General features: G+C 35.0%; 1 protein-coding gene across 1 annotated transcript; it reads left to right on the top strand.

Moving 5' to 3' along the window:
• Window positions 1–1,026: 1,026 nt before the first annotated feature.
• LOC132159272 (protein NLRC3-like) lies at window positions 1,027–4,268 on the top strand (the record flags this gene model as incomplete). Its single annotated transcript, XM_059568805.1, has 5 exons — window positions 1,027–1,100; window positions 1,451–1,555; window positions 1,765–1,849; window positions 2,117–2,312; window positions 2,404–4,268. Coding segments are annotated over 5 exons (2,325 nt in total), but the record flags the coding sequence as incomplete, so codon positions are not given.
• Window positions 4,269–18,456: the final 14,188 nt, after the last annotated feature.

The raw sequence follows: 18,456 nt of genomic DNA, 5'->3' as shown, positions 1-18,456 counted from the left end.
TTCAGAGCTTCATAACTTCCTATTTAAAAATAACATTGATATTTTAAAAGCCAATAGATGATAAATATCTCAGAATTGAAAATCAGAATCAATTTACAGTCGCTCAGAGGTCACAATCTCCTGTAAACTGATATAGAAATGATTAAAATGCCTTGACTGAATCCAGATATTAATTTCACAAATGTGTGCATCACAATGTGAAATATTAGCGTAATGCTGTTCAAAGGTTAACACAAAGAGAAGACGAGTCTTCAGTGAGTTGTAGTGTTGTCGTCATGTTGTGGAGACGCTGTGTGTTTGGATGAGAAAGCAAACCCTCTTTGTTTGGATTCAGTGTTTAAGATTTATTAATAACTCTGTTCCTGAACCGTACTACCCAAAAGGTTAGCTTGTGTACAGCACGCTTTATGAAGCTGCAGTGCGTTTTCTCCCAGCTTCCTGTGTACAACATCAGCTACACACACCTAAATACACTGTACATTAAATACAATAAACCACAACTAAATACAGTGTACATTAAATACAATAAACCACACCTAAATACACTGTACATAAAATACAATAAACCACAGCTAAATACACTGTACATAAAATACAATAAACCACACCTAAATACACTGTACATAAAATACAATAAACCACACCTAAATACACTGTACATAAAATACAATAAACCACACCTAAATAACTGTATTTGATGTTGACACTTCAGGACATAAAGTTGTTACAGTGAAGAAGATAAAGTATAACTTTATGAGATTGTATCTGAAATGTAAGAGCGTTGCAAATCTCTTTGATTAGATCAGTCAAATATTTGTAAAATATATTTAGTCTCACATTTTAAGTACTTTACAGAAATTGTTAAACAAATGTGAGTCTGTAAACAAGAATGACTGCTATCTTTAAAACTCTGCAGATGTTTCTGTGAAGGACTAGAGAGAATGTGTGTCAGTATAAAACACAGATGAACCTCCTGTAGAAAAGTTTCTCTTCTCTCTTTGTGTCATTAGTGTAAGATCAGACTCACATGTGTCTGTGAAGAGTGACCGGTCAAAGGGTGACGGACCAGACTTCAGTGAGGAAAAAACATCTATCAAAAGGTATTTATTATCTTTGACATTATAATGTAGTGTTGGCTTATTTCTCCACTAAGATGCTTGTGATAGAAATGAATGAAATAAAACAATAAACCACTGATTTCCTCTTTATTGAACTCAGTCTGGAGCTTCTTTCCAGTAACACAATCACACAAGCAGACACAAGGAGGTATAAATTAACCATGAAAATAGATCATGCAGCCAAACATGAATATGTCTTTCCATCTATTCATAGTCATAGATGGACAAATGCATGTCTATACTGTGCTTCATGACCATCCTCAACAGTGAAGCTCTTTAAATGAGACTGAAGGAGCTCCTGTAGTAAAGTGTTTTGTTCTTTGTGTCATTAGTGTAAGATCAGACTCACATGTGTCCAGCTCTGTGTCTGTGAAGAGTAACTGGTCAAAGGGTGAAGGACCAAACTTCAGTGAAGAAACAACATCACGAACCAAACGGTATTTGATCTGTTTCTTATTTTCCTTTAAACATAGACTGTGTCAGAAAGTGTATCAGTGAATATTTATCATAAAACTACTTGTAGTCCATAAATGTATCACTTATTTATTGTTTTTCTCTTTGCTAAAATGTTTAAAATATACTTCGTTCATATATATATGCTTTCCCCTAAAAATGCAGTATTTTGATTTATTTTATTTACTCTCAGGCTTCAGTATGAAACATTAGATCCAGATTTACAGTCTCACAGGAACCACAAGAATTATACAGACAGTCTCCTGCAGATCTTCCAGGTAATAAAACACATTTTCAAGAATATTTAATAATTATAATAAACAAATATCTATTGAATATTTGTTATGCTATGACAGAACTTTTATTTCAATTTTTTTCTTCTTAAGAACCCATAAAATAAGAACAAAACCATATTTTTATTAATATTTACAGCTAATTAAAGTTTGTCTCAACTTTATTTTTTATGAATATTTTTCATTAATAAATAAATAATTTTGACCTAATGAGATAATTTTTCTCTCATTCATTTTTGTCTTTCTTTGTAGGATCTTGAGAGCAAAGTAATAAAATTTCTAAAGAAAGAACTGGAAATGTTTAAGAAAATATTACAAAAAGAGGACATGCAATACTTTGTGAAGGACTTTAATGAGAACAGATGCAGTATGAAAGAAGCAGCTCTTGATCTCACGCTCTACTTCCTGAGAGAGATGAAGCAAGATGAAGCTGCTGATACTCTGGAAGGTAAGAGACTCTGATCATCTGTCAGATTGTCACTTATAAATGTAGGACAGAAAATATGATTAAACAGTATCTATATTTTTGTTCTGTTTAGATGAGCTGATCTTCATTCATCAGCTAAAGTGTAGCCTAAAGAAGAAGTATCAATGTGTGTTTGAAGGAATTGCAAAGCAAGGAGACTCTACACTTCTGAAGAACATCTACACAGATCTCTATATCACTCAGGGTTGTAGTGAACAGGTCAATACTGAACATGAGATGAGACAGATTGAAGTTGCTTCCAGACGTCATGAACCACAGGAGTTACAGGTTGAGTGCAAACATTTGTTTGAAGCACCTGAACAAGACAAGCAGATCAGAACTGTACTGACAAAAGGAGTTGCTGGCATCGGAAAATCAGTCTCTGTGCAGAAGTTTGTTCTGGATTGGGCCGAAGGGAAAGAAAATCAAGATATCAGCTTCATATTTCCTCTTCCATTTAGAGAGATGAACTTAAAGGAGCAAGAAAAACTTAGTTTGATGGACCTTATAACTCAGTTTTTCCCAGAGACAAAAGGACTGAACCTTACGAGAAGAAATCAATTCAAAGTCTTGTTCATTCTTGATGGATTGGATGAATGTCGTCTTCCTGTAAACTTTAAGGATAATGAGACGTGGTCTGATGTTTCATCACCAGCCTCTCTGGATGTTCTCCTGATGAACCTCATCAAGGGAAATCTGCTTCCTTCTGCTCTCATCTGGATCACCAGCAGACCAGCAGCTGCCAGTAAGATTCCTCCTGACTGTATCGACCGGCTGACAGAGATACAAGGATTCAATGATGCACAAAAGGAGGAGTACTTCAGAAAAAGATTCACAGATGAGAATCAGGCCAAAGAAATCATTGATCATGTTAAACAATCAAAGAGTCTCTTTATCATGTGCCACATCCCAGTCTTCTGCTGGATTTCAGCCACTGTTCTCCAGAACATTTTAGAGGAGAAAAGAAATAATGTTGTGAAAAACAGTCAGACTGATGATGTCTCCAAAACACTGCAGGAGTCAAATACTGAAGACACTCCTAAGACTCTGACACAAATGTACACACACTTCCTCAGATTTCAGATCCAGCAGAGCAGACGAAAGTATGATGGAGAACATACACCAGATGTTTCCTGGGATAAAGATGCCATCTTTTCACTGGGGAAACTGGCATTTGATCAGCTGGAAAGAAACCATGTGATCTTCTATGACACAGATCTGGAAGCCTGTGGTATTGACGTCTATAAGGCATCAGTGTACTCAGGCATGTGTACCCGGATCTTTAAGGAGGAAACAGGGATCACTCTTGGTACCATGTACTGCTTCGTTCACTTGAGCATTCAAGAGTTTATTGCAGCCCTTTATGCACATCTGTTTCTAGACATAAAGAAGAAATATGTGTTTGATCAAGACTCTACAGAACAGAAAAACAAATATTTCCTTCAGATCCTTCTTGGACAATCCAAAAAAACCATGATTGATTTGCTCAAGACTGCAGTGGACAAGGCACTAGAGAGTGATAATGGACACCTGGATCTTTTTCTTCGCTTCCTCCTTGGTTTGTCACTCCAGTCCAATCAGAGACTCTTACAGGGTCTGTTGAAACAGAAAAATAGAAATGAGCAGAGCAAAAAGGAAATAGTTCAGTACATCAAGCAGAAATTACAGTCTAATCTGTCTCCAGAGAGATCCATCAATCTGTTCTACTGTCTGAATGAACTGAACGACCAAACTCTGGTGAAAGACATTCAGACCCACCTTAGCAAAGGAAGTCTCTCATCTGCTGATCTTTCACCTGCCCAGTGGTCTGCTTTGGTCTTTGTGTTGTTGACATCAGAGGAGGAGCTGGAGGAGTTTGAGCTTCAGAAATTCAAGAAATCAGACGAGTGTCTCATTAGATTATCAGCGGTCATCAAAACCTGCAAAAGAGCTCTGTAAGTTAATATATTTTGTCATGTTTTGTTCTCATCTTAAAATTACATTAATCTACACTGATACATAGCAGGCTTGGACACTGCTGATTTAGTGAGTGAGTGACATGACATACAGCCAATTATGGTAACCCATACTCAGAGTTTGTGCTCTGCATTTAACCCATCCAAAGTGCACACACACAGCAGTGAACACACACACACACACTTTTATTATTTAATAATATTACTATTATTATATGTAGCTTTTTTGCTCACATTTTTGGTCAGTTTTCTCTTTGATAATTTGCGGATGCCGAAAATTCAGTGCATACCTACCTACATCCCCTCCTTGTTTACAAATCCAAAGCAAGTCCATACATCCGCATTTAAATGCAGAAGGGGCTTTCCTGATAACTTTCTGCGATGGCGTCATCTTTATTTTACTAACTTGCTGCATGCTGAAGGCGACCCAGCTGAGCTCACCAGAAAACTCAACACAACCGTCTAGTGGATTGTCTAGAAATTGATTTTATTATTCTACCAAATAGTATACTAAAAGATTGATACTTGGCATCCGTGTATCAATACAGTATTGCCGTGGAAAATATTGCGATACTATACTTAATTGTAGTACACTATCGTTTATTGACGTTAACCTAATGCTGCGTTCCAGACAGACAACTTGGATATACTAATTATAACACAATACAATAGTGTATTATATTATAGTCTTTAATAATATACTTTACATAAAAATATATAACATACTTTATATATTTATATGTAATGTTAGGTAAAAAAAAAAGTTAGCCTAAATACACTGTAAGTCGCTTTGAAAGCTGTAGTGTGGAGTCAGACACGCTAGGATCCAATTGCAGTAGAGCTGAAACAACTAATCGATTTAATCGATTAAAATCGATTATTAAAATAGTTGTCAACTAATTTAATCATCGATTAGTTGCTAAATAACTTTTATTTGCCATAAGTGGCTCATTTTGTGCATATTTTAAATCTGTGGTGACCTCAGTGTGGCAGTAATGAGCCACCGCAGGTTTTACTCAGCCAGTACAGCAGGAGAAGTAGCGAATAGCCAATAGCTGGCCTCGTTTTATGTCACGTGCTTCACGAACAGTTCTCTGCAGCATTCAGCGGGATGGTGGAGACAGACGGCAGTGGAGTAAGCTCGAGAAAGAAAAAGAAAAAAGCGGAAGATAAAACTAATCGAACGAAGTCATCCAAAGTGTGGGAGTACTTTACTTTGAGCCTTCAAAAAAAAAAAAAGAGTAACCTGTAAACTTTGCACTACTGAATTGACTTTTATATTTTCAGATTCTCCAGTACAATGTTGTTTGCAATGTTTAGTCGTAAAAGCTGATAACATTGCTTTTTAACAAGTTAACATTTAAAGCTTTACAAACATGTTCTGTGATCAGTTTGTCGTTTACCAGTTCATAATTCAGTCTTGCAGCCTAATTATGACTGAATGAGAGAGGTAAATGTTTAAATGTATTTGAAATGCACTGATCTTTTTCACACAGCAAGTTTTTTGTCTGTCCAATTTTTTTCATATTTTTTCAATACTTTTTTTTTCTGATGGATTTTACTTTAAAATGTGAGTTCCATTCAGGTTTCATGCCATTGGCACTTTATTCGAATGATTGTTTACAATTTCACAGCATAAGCTATGAAGCTGTTTCCCAGGTATAAAATGCAATGTACTACAATTTTATTCTGTTTTATTCTTATTCTTAGTGAAAATATGTTCTGAAAGATTCCTTAATAAGCTTTGTTTCGGGATGTTAAACTACTTTAGGAGCCCTAAGGACGGCCATGGTGAAAACTTTATTTGAAATCTCCTTGTGAAATTTGCTAGAGTACGTATGGGTCAGTGTTTTGATTGCAGAAGAGTTCGACAAAGGATTACTAGCACATAATAAAACACAACTCCAGGTATTTTTTGATGAGGATATGACAATGCAAAATTGTTAAAATCTCTGAAAAGTCTGTTGAATGATAAAGACCCTTTATTAATAAGTTACTTGGGGAAAAAATGGGCAAAACTAAAATAGAGGTACATAAACCGATTAATCGTAAAAAGAATCGACAGATTAATTATCAAAATAATCGTTAGTTGCAGCCCTAAATTGCAGTATTAATTTATAGAGTGGTCAGACAGGCAGAAATCAGAAACAGCATCAAGAGTGTCCAGGGATATCCAGAAATCAGTAACAATACCAGACAAAGGTCGGGGCAGGTGGCAGAGAATCAGTTGGTATACATAATCCGAAGTCAAACAAGGAAGGAACAAAAACTAGGAAAACGCTCAGAAATGCCTGACAGAACTAAACAAGACTTCGCAATGTGAGTGATGTTTCACTGATAGGAAACAGGTGTGGTTCAATAATGAGTTCCTAGGCAGGGGTTTATGGGAAATGTAGTCCAGGGTGTACTGTGTCGTGTGAAAGTCTGTGGTGAATAAACAGATGTGCAGTGACCGGATCATGACAAAAGCGTCTGCTAAATGCATACATTTATTTAAATGTATTTATTCATATACAGTAGAGAGAGAGAGAGAGATACGTTATTTCCGGGTCCAATACACAGCTAGTTTTCGTGCACTTCAGCAAGTCATTGACATATTTTTCCCCAGTCTTTGAAGCATTTCCTACATCTTTTATTTTTTTTCAGTCATTTACTTTAAATGTGTATTTCTATTTTTTCAGCCCTTTTTAATTATTTCATTTATTATAAATTTAATAAAAATAAATAAAGACGAGTCATAAGGTGTACAATAAAATCCTTATATTATAATCACATTGCACTTGAATCAAGTTAAAGGTGTAATCTGCCTATTGTCCTGCAGGTGACTGATTAAATCTATCTTCTTACGATGCATTTAGGGCTTAACGATTATTCCAGAGCACTCGTAGATCTACGATTATTTTCAAGTGCTACTTAAGTTACGATGCTTTTGGGAAACAGACAGTGATATTAAGATCAGTCGTACGATCATTTTTACAAACTTCTTAGGCTTACAAAGCTTTTGAGAACCCTGACCCTGTTTAGTTAGCTACAGAAGAAGCACATCATGTTATTATAAAACACATTGTTCCATAGTTATTTCTACTCCAATATGCAGTTCAACTTCTACAACTTCTGCTATAAAAAAGATGTACTCTTGCATATCCTCAATGCATAAATGATTAACCTTCAGATATTCCACCTCAAGACACTCATCCAGATAATAGAGCAGCACTTTGAAATGTATAACTCATTGCCATTAATGATATAAACTTGTTATTAATTTACATATTTTATTAAGTAGGAAATTTGAATCAATGCAATCTTAATATATATGCAGTGTATTTACTGTTCATCTAAAAATAATTGGTATATATATATATATATATATATATATATACATATATATATATATATATATATATATATATATATATATATATATATATATATATTTACAATTGTATTACATGTATCTAACTCTGTGATTTGATTTATTTCTCTTGTAGGCTAAATGATTGTGGTTTAACAGACAAAAGCTGTCGAGCTCTGGCTTCAGTTCTTGGATCAGATACCAGTCTGAAAGAGCTGAACATGAACAATAATAATCTGCAGGATTATGGAGTTAAAATGCTCTGCACTGGATTGAAAAATATTAATTGCAAATTAGAGATACTCAGGTAAGTTTTGTGACAATCTGTAGTGTTTGGTTAGAAGATCCATCTGTTAACATCAACCTAGATCATTTGCCACATAATTGAGGACAGAACTGCTTCAACTCAGTGAAATTTGCAGCATGAACTCTACATTCCACATTCTCTACATCCTCTACAACTCTACATTATCTCTCTCTACTATATATAAATAATTACATTTAAATAAATTCATGCATTTAGCAGATGCTTTAATCCAAAGCGACTTACAGTGCATTCAGGCTAACATTTTTTTTTACCTAACATTATATATAAATATATAAAGTATGTTATATATTATTATGTACAGTATAATATTAAAGACTGAAATATAATACAATATTGTATTGTGTTATAGTTATTATATACAAGCTGTCTTTCTGCAACACAGCATTAGGTTAACGTTAATAAACAATAGTTTACTCCAATTAAGAGCCATTCTATAAGATGACATTTCAGTACTTGAAAAACGGACAGCGACTCCTAAGTAGCACTTAAAGCACAGCTACATGCAACTGTGTTTATTGCATTGTTACGAAACGCACGTGAAACAATAACGAACGATTACAAAATTACTCGTAGAAAACGCTCTTAAGCTCTAAAGTCAGGAAACCCGGCCCAGGACTGTACAATTAATAAAAATAAACTATAAATTGTGATAAGGGGTAATGCAATTATCAAATCCCAAAAGGCTGCATTTTAAGTTAGAAGAGCAGAAGTTATAATTGGCTGTTAAATAAAATAAAAAAAGGCAGTTGAACAAGTTATTTTGAGTTCATAACATAAATTTAAAAGGTTCACCTAGTTTTGTGTTCATGTAATTTCCAACATTGTTTGGCAGACAATGTTAACAGATTTCACCAGATGTATACAACAAAGTGTTTATAAACCTGTTATGAACTAAACACAGAAATTTAGAGGTCACTGTTCAGTTTTCCACCAAAATAAAAGCCTGATGGCCTAACATTTGAAAGTAAATAAATTAAGACATAATAATTACAATAATTAATCTATCATTCAATCCTTCAAAATTGAAATCCTTCTTCAAGCCGCTTGTTCAAATACATTTTATGACTCATCCCTGAACCAAGCAGAAGTATATTTGGATGATGTACTTTGGGATGACTGTCTTGCAGGAAAGTCCATTAATCTGTGTCTCTAGGAAACTTTTAATGTCTTGGAAATCTTCTTATAGTCTTATACTTTCTAAAGTAATACAGTTATTTATTCTCTATAGCTTTTGCTAGATCTCTGTTGACTTTGCCATTTTTGCTACAATCTCTGAGGGGTTGAGTAATTTTGATTAACTGTAGGTTATAATTGTGGAAAATTAAAATTGCATTTGTTGTAGTTTCAGTTCACCAATATATAACTTTACCCAGCTTTACTGTGAAAAGAGTCCATTCAGGCTAAAAATCCTGTAGTGCATCTTTTTATTTTCTTCATTCTAGAACATGTACTTGTGTGACAATCTGTGTTATAATGAAGAATAACATCTTTTCTAATAGACTTTCAGACTGCAGTATCAGTGAAGAAGGTTATAAAGCTCTGTCTTCAGCTCTGAGATCAAACCCTTCACACCTGATAGAGCTGGATCTCACAGGAAATGATCCTGGAGAATCAGGAGTGAAGCTGCTCTGTGATTTACTACAGGATCCAAACTGTCAACTCAACACACTGAGGTGAGACCTGATGAAATAATGTTAAATAAGTTATACACATGTAAATTACTTAAGTTACAGGTTAATCAGACATTTTGGGTCATTAGATGTGCTGGATGAGCTTCGATAGTTAACATTTATGATTGTGTTATTGTGGACATTTCTCATGAAAAACGTATTCAGTGTGATTTATTAACCTGATTGTTTAAAAGTTACTGAATGCACTGTACATTAATGTCCATCAAGCTCAGATTCACAACAATGTCGATCACTGATCTAGAATAGAGAACTGGATTGATCATGACGTCATGAAAGTGAAGCCACTGCGCCGCCATATTACTAATCCCTAGTGTGTGTGTAAACGTTCTATTGAATTAATAGGAAATTGTATGATTTTAACGAGAAAACATCAGATAAGTCAGCCTTTTTAAATTACATTAGCGAACATCATGAACATGATAAATACCAGACAGACACGACCTCAACGTATAACAAATGACAAAGTGCTCATTCTGAAATCTGAAGAAAGAGTTATGCTTTGTATACACACATACCTTTTTTCGCCTTGAACAGTTATTCATTGTTTATATAATTATGTTATACTGTTTTTATTCATACAGTAGCTGCTAACTGCAAATGTTTCAACAAGGCTTTCGTTAACAGCATTAATTTTGAAGCAGGTAATGATTTAAATGGTGGTTAAATTATTATTAATTTAGCATTCAACATTTTACATGGAAACAGTAGATAATGATAGTAAACATATGCGTGATCTTGCAGAGTCTGAAATAGATGTTGCTCGATCAGGACATTAAAAATATACACATCATAATTTATTCAGAGAAATAACTGAATACAGACATTACAGACATGAAGCTTTATTTCAACATGGTTAATTAAGTTTTTCATTTCAGTATAGAGCAATTTTAACAGAAGCTATTGTATTATTCATTGTATATTCAAATCAATTTCTGATTATAATAGGTTCATATTTAATAATTCCTGCATAATTACGTACATAAAGAAATAGGCTATATTTTGTGTTGGATCAGTTACCTGTGTCGTCAGTGCGCAGCACACACACACCTAAACAGTTTAAATATATACTTATCCTGCCCAAAAAGACCATAAACACCGCAGATAACGTGAATTAAAAATAAATTTACATACACAAAACATAAAAAATAATCCCGTTTGACTGATTTGCTTCAAATCGGGTGATTTTAGGTCAGCGGTTTGCATGTGACTCAATGGTGCTCTCTGCTGGTAGGGAATAGTAAGACGGCTGATCAAACACTTCTGTGGCTTCACTGCCTTTTGGCAGTTTAGAATGTGATGAGTGATCCAGTCATATATAGATCAGTGCTGTAGATCTACTACAGCAGATCTATCACAGGACAGAAACATGTGATGTGTGTCAGGAGAGGATCAGTGATAACTGTACACACACACACACACACACACACACACACACACACACACACACACCTGTATGAACCTGCAGTTCCTCTCATAATGAGCAGAATTACTGTTGCATCAACACAGAAATCAGTTAACTAAAACTATCCAGAGATGGTCTGAACCCAGATCATGTTCCTGTTAGTGGATCAGCAATCCAGTTTTTGGTGAATTCTGCTTCATAATAATAGGAAGAGCCGGCATCAAAAGATCAACTTAATATATCACTATGAATGCTTAGCTGTCACAAGCTAGTTATCTCTTTGCTAACTTTCCTCATCTCCTGCTTAAAAGCCAGAAAGATCTTCAGATGCTTGAGAATTATGATCTAGTGAGCTTTTGCCCCTGAGTTTCTTTTAAATTTACTTTTTTCTTGCACATTGAATTGAATCCAGCTTCTTCTTCTCTTCTGCAGGTTTTTGGGTCCTGCTGCAGATGAAGGCTGTCAGTATGTGACTGGAATTGTGGGTAAAAACCCGTTACTCCTGAGAGAGCTGAATCTGAGTGGACGTGAACTAGGAGACACAGGAGTGAATCAGATCTCTGCTCTACTGCAGGATAAACACTGTACACTCAATACACTGATGTATGTTTTTTTCATTGTTACAAGGACACTTTCAACCCTCAAAGACCGATATAGCCGCCCGCGGCTAAAAATAACTGTTGTTTTTTAATGTTTAATAACTTTTGAACCACTAATCCAATCTGAATGCTTTTAAAGTGATGTAAAGAACTGATTCTCCACGTTTTGGAGATGTCCTATTTATCTCATTTGGATATTCAGAGGCGCCGTAGTGCACGTGATCACGTCATCACATTTTGACAACATTGATTTGTCAGAAGAAACCAATGCTTTCGTTCCTCTGAGCCAAACAGAAATGATTATTGATGCGTAGTCCCACCCCAAGCCAAGATTGGTTCAAACTGTACCATATTCAACCAATAAGTAGTCATTTGAACAACTACTAAACATATTGCTTTTGAAATATGAACGAACACAAAGTGAAAGTGAAGTCTTTCACGAGTGCATGGATACAAACGCCAACTAACACATTTGCATGAAAAAACTCTTTGGTTTTCACATTGCCACAGCTTTTTTCAAATTCAACCAGATATTTTCAATGATAATTAAATCTGGAGACTGAACAGGCCACTTAAAAACATTTGCAGCAGACATAACGCTGAACCATGGGTCCAAGAAGTTCCAGTTTGGTCACATTACTCGATAAAACATTCTTCCAGAGCTCCACAGGTCTACACAAGTGAATTTTAGCAAGTTCAAGTTGGCCTTTTGTTCTTCTTGATCTGCATATAGCCTTAGACTTTCTAAAGTAATATTATTATTTATTCTCTGTAGCTTTTCTATAGCTTTTGTGAGATCTCTGTTGACTTTGCCATTTTTGCTAAAATCTCTGAGGGTTGAGTAATTTTGATTGACTGTAGGTTATAATTGTGGAAAATTAAAACTGCAAAAATTTTAAATTGCATTTGTTGTAGTTTCAGTTCACTAATATATAACTTTACCCAGCTTTACTGTCAAAAGAGTCCATTCAGGCCCAAATTCCTGTAGTGCATCTTTTTTATTTTCTTCATTCTAGAACATGTACTTGTGTGACAATCTGTGTTATAATGAAGAATAACATCTTTTCTAATAGACTTTCAGACTGCAGTATCAGTGAAGAAGGTTATAAAGCTCTGTCTTCAGCTCTGAGATCAAACCCTTCACACCTGATAGAGCTGGATCTCACAGGAAATGATCCTGGAGAATCAGGAGTGAAGCTGCTCAGTGATTTACTACAGGATCCAAACTGTCAACTCAACACACTGAGGTGAGACCTGGTGAAATAATGCTATATAAGTTATACACGTGAATTATTTATATTATATATAAATATTAGTGTATTATTTCTCTAAATTATTAAGGTATACAATTTATTGCATCAAAAATGGTCAAAATGATCAAACATGAAAGATGAGATGCTGCAGCTTCTGTTCTTTTGATGATAAATGTCAGCACATAGTTGTGTTAAAAGTTACAGCTTAATCAGACATTTTGGTTTACTAGATGTGCTGGTGTTCAGTATTTCAGTGCCTCGATAGTTAACTTATGATTGTGAAAAATATTCAGTGTGAGGAGTTATCCTGACTGTTTAAAAGTTACTGAATGCACTGTACATTAATTTCCATCAAGCTCAGATTCACAACACTCTAGATCACTGATCTAGAATAGAGAACTGGATTGATCATGACGTCATGAATGTGAAGCCACCATATTGGTAATCCCTAGTGTGTGTAAATGTTCTATTGAATTAATAGGAAATTATATGATTTTAATGAGACATCACATAAGTCACCGTTTTTAAATCTGAAGTATCCCTGTACATTCTTACAATGCAAACACTCAAGGGAATTTCCTCTACTTATTAAAAAGCTACGTTCATTACAGTAGAGAACACCATGAACATGATAAACATCAGACGGACACGACCTCATCATATAACAAATGACAAAGTGCTCATTCTGAAATTGGAAAAGGAGTTATGCTTCGTAAACACATCTTTATTCGCATTGAACAGTTATTTATTGTTTATATAATTCTGTTATAGTGTTTTTATTCGTACAGTAGCTGCTAACTGCAAATGTTTCAACAATGATTTTGTTAACAGCATTCATTTTGAAGCAGGTAAGGATTTAAATGGTGGTTAAATTATTATTAATTTAGCATACAACATTTTACATGGAAACAGTAGATAATGCTAGTAAACATATGCGTGTATTATTCATTGTATATTCAAATCAATTTCTGATACTAATAGGTTCATATTTAATAATTCCTGAATAATTACGTAAATAAAGAAATGGGCTATATTTTGGGTTGGATCAAGTTACCTGTGTCATCAGTGCTGAGCACTGATTTTAGGTCAGCGGTTTGCATGTGACTCAATGGTGCTCTCTGCTGGTAGGGAATAGTAAGACGGCTGATCAAACACTTCTGTGGCTTCACTGCCTTTTGGCAGTTTAGAATGTGATGAGTGATCCAGTCATATATAGATCAGTGTTGTAGATCTACAACAGTAGATATATTACAGGCCACAAACATGTGATGTGTGTCAGGAGAGGATCCGTGATAACACACACACACACACACACACACACCTGTCTGACCCCTGCAGAATTACATCAGATAAATAAAACTATCCAGAGATGGTCTGAACCCATGGCACCTAATAACAAAAGAGATGTAACAAAAAAAACTATTGGCCACTAGGGGCAGCCATAATTAGTACATGCCATTACTTAAACCAAATAAAACTTCATGCACATTTAACACAGTGTTTGGTGAATTCTGCTTGATAATAATAGGAAGAGCCGGCATCAAAAGATCAACTTAATATATCTCTATGAATGCTTAGCTGTCACAAGCTAGTTATCTCTTTGCTAACTTTCCTCATCTCCTGCTTAAAAGCCAGAAATATCTTCAGATGCTTGAGAATCATGATCTAGTGAGCTTCTGCCCCTGAGTTTATTTTAAATGTACTTTTATCTTGCACATTGAATTGATTCCAGCTTCATCTTCTCTTCTGCAGGTTTTTGGGTCCTGCTGCAGATGAAGGCTGTCAATATGTGACTGGAATTGTGGGTAAAAACCCGTTACTCCTGAGAGAGCTGAATCTGAGTGGACGTAAACTAGGAGACACAGGAGTGAATCAGATCTCTGCTCTACTGCAGGATAAACACTGTACACTCAACACACTAAAGTGAGTATCTTACATCATTTCACATGTTACATGACTAGTAATGTTATATTCTCTGTTTTAATTCTCATTTGAGTCCGACTCCACGTTATAAAGCTTGGAAGAGCCAGGACATTTTTAATATAACTCTGATTATATTTGTCTGAAAGAAGAAAGTCATATACATCTAGGATGTCTTGAGGGTGAGTAAATTATGGAGTAATTTTCATTTTTGTGTGAACTATCCCTTTAAGTGCACAGGGGTTGGAGAAAATAATGTGAACACATTAGAAATATCCAGTATTTTATTAATGTGTTTACCATCGTTTGCCTTTAATACAGCTTAGAATAGATTCATACAACTTTTGAATAGACTTTCAATTAAATTCTGTCTCTAGCTTCTGCTGTGACTGCTGAATGTGTTCATGTTTACTGACTACAAACTGAGGATTGAAGACTAATTAAAAAAAAATTATATGTGTGTATGTGTTTGCATGTTTCTATATTTAAATGTAATTTCATAAAGGCAGTCTGGTTTCCACTGTCACTTCTGGGTCTTCCTCTGGAACAACGGCCAGGGTTTTTTGGCCGACTGGGTCTCTGAGTTTAGGTTAGAGGAGGTTATGAATGAAGCTGGAGTTTCTCTGCGTCTGGAGAGCATCAGTGCCGAGGATCATTTCATAAAGTTAAAGACATTAATAATAACAGCTCAGAAGTCACTTTCAGACAGCAGCGAGTGTTTGAAATAACTTCTGTTTGAGATCTGATGTGGATTATGATCACCGTACAAGGCTGAAATATTTATAAGAGATAATAACATTACCATAGTAAACATGGTAAGACCGCTTGAAGAAATCAGACATCAGCTTCTCATTCAGACGATCACAATAGTGTATTATTTAGTGTAGTGTATAGTAACATGTTTTATCGGTCCTAACTCATCTACCCTCCATGTAAATCTTTAACAAAGCATGCAAACAAACGTCTGCTTTTATCATGTTTATTTTGTGATCGCGCTGGTTTCAGTGACTTATCTATTATTAGATTTCTGATAACTTCTTTGTTGGTGAAATGATGGAGTTGTGTGCCGTTGTTCCAGAGAGGCGTGTAAAGGGTGTTTTAATGAAGCGCTGAGGAGTTTCTGACCCGACGGTGGAAACACAGAGTGATTCTGGGCTCAGTGCTACAAGTCTGAATTATTATGTTACACTGACACGTCATCAAAGTATTAGTCCTTTAGCACGTCACAAACTCATCAACACTGATTTTAGTAGATTTTAGTAGATTTTAAACCTGGAAGACAAAAATATAGCAAAAATCTCAAAATGAACTAGAATTGTTCTACAATTAAAATTAATGAATGCTAACATTGTCTTCTATGATGTGCAACACAAACACCTCTGATACAATCTCAGAAAAAGTAGTGTGGGGTTTCATGACCCTTTAAAAACTAACTTCTCATTACCATCACTGACTGTTACCTTGTTTATATATGTCAGAGGTCGCACGCCTCTGGAGCAACTAGGGGTTAAGTGTCTTGCTCAGGGACACATTGGTGTCTCACAGTGGATTCAAACCCGGGTCTCTCACACCAAAGGCATGTGTCTTATCCACTGCGCCTTCACCATATGTATTTGTAGATTTTTATATGTTCATATATTTTTGTATAGTTCATCTGTCTATATTCTTTACTAAACATGTTTGTGTAAGAAAGACTTGTAAAGTAAGTTGTTGTGTGATCGAACTTTTGAAAATTCTGCTAATACAGCAGGTCAAAAACACAACCCAATATCCAATCATTTCAATTAATAATACCAAAAATACACAAACATTTCTCTTTTATCCAGTGGGACAGAACTGTTTTCATTGTGTTTTTTAATGGGACACAACAGAATAGTTCTGTGCTGCTGTATCAAAACATATTCATAGTGTTTATTGATGCTTCATATCATCTCTCTGTCATCAAACACCAGATTAATGAATGTGTAACACAACTGAACAGAACCGGTCCAGACTGGGCTTTATTCTGTGCAGGCATTGCTTCTTCAGTCTGACCTGTTTCAGAGAAATATTACTGTACTTCACATCTACACACACAGACAAACCTACAGTTTTATTTAGATGTGCAAAGTTGAATCTGTGTAGCAAAGCTGATCAAGTCACTGGACAGAGCAGAGCGAATGCATTTACGTTGTAGTGATGTGCAGACCAGAATCAATTTAAAAACAAAATAAAAAAAATGTGATGAAACGATGGGATATTGTTTGCAATAGCAAACAATTATCAGCTGGTCATCAGAAACTCATGAATTCCTGACCGGCAGTTTTTTTTTGTTTTAAAGTGGTTTCACTCAGACATGCATCACGATAAGAACAAAATATGATCACAAAATCTTGTACATGTTGACTGTAATCTACAATCTTAAAATATCTTGAATTACATTTTCATTTCTGAACAGAATTGTCTTTTTTTGTTACATTTAAAATAAATTGTAACATTTTAATGTTATTTTTTAGATGCTTCTGTAGTTGATCCTGTATCTTAATTACATTATAAATCACTAACCTCTTTTTTTTTTTTTTTGGTCTGACTAAAGATTCTCTAGACTTGAAATGTAACTAATATCCTCAATATCCTAGTTTTTTATGGCTGTGTAATTATTTTTTTTTCAGGTTTCAGCAACATTTTATTTATTGCACTGTATGGTGTTTACTCATGATTAATTTAATTCACACATGAACATAACGTGTCTGATTCATTGTGTTTTCTCTTTCTGTCTTCAGTCTGTGGAGATGCAGTATTACAGAGAAACAGTGTCTCATCCTGACTTCAGCTCTGAAATCAAACCCATCACAGTTTTATTTAGATGTGCAAAGTTGAATCTGTGTAGCAAAGCTGATCAAGTCACTGGACAGAGCAGAGCGAATGCATTTACGTTGTAGTGATGTGCAGACCAGAATCAGTTTAAACACAAATACACAGCAGTCAGGACTTTTATTTTAGACAATATGATCCGTTTTAGACAAAAGATCAAATAAGAATTATGACAGAAATAAAAAGATATGAACGATTTTAACACCTTTCACACAAGGTTGTTAGGAATTAACACTTCATTGTATTTCTATCAAGAATCAGCACAAATTGTACATAAATCACGAGAAGTGTCAATTATTTGATTAAATGAACAACTTATTTGTTTTTCTGTTTTGAAGATCAAATTGTGGAAAATTATCCAGAGATATTCAGACTCTCTTCCTCTGTTTTTTGTTTTATCAAGACACTGTGACTTTATTAAATAGTTTTCTTCTATCTCCTCTCTTTCTCTCAATGTAGATTAAGATGCTGTTATTTGACAGATGAAGGTTGTTCTGCTGTGACTTCATGAACATAACGTGTCTGATTCATTGTGTTTTCTCTTTCTGTCTTCAGTCTGTGTGGATGCAGTATTACAGAGAAACAGTGTCTCATCCTGACTTCAGCTCTGAAATCAAACCCATCACACCTGAGAGAACTGAACCTGAGCTGGAATGAACTACTAGGAGACTCTGGAGTGAAACACCTCAGTGATCTACTGATGAACACACAATTCAAGCTGGAGAAACTAGTGTTAGTATCATTATACTCTACAGCAGTTACAGTCAGATTGA

This window comes from Carassius carassius, chromosome 16 (genome assembly GCF_963082965.1).
Source record: "Carassius carassius chromosome 16, fCarCar2.1, whole genome shotgun sequence".
Taxonomy (NCBI): domain Eukaryota; kingdom Metazoa; phylum Chordata; class Actinopteri; order Cypriniformes; family Cyprinidae; genus Carassius; species Carassius carassius.
Note: the sequence above shows the minus strand (reverse complement) of the source record. Positions and strands in the feature narration are given on the sequence as shown.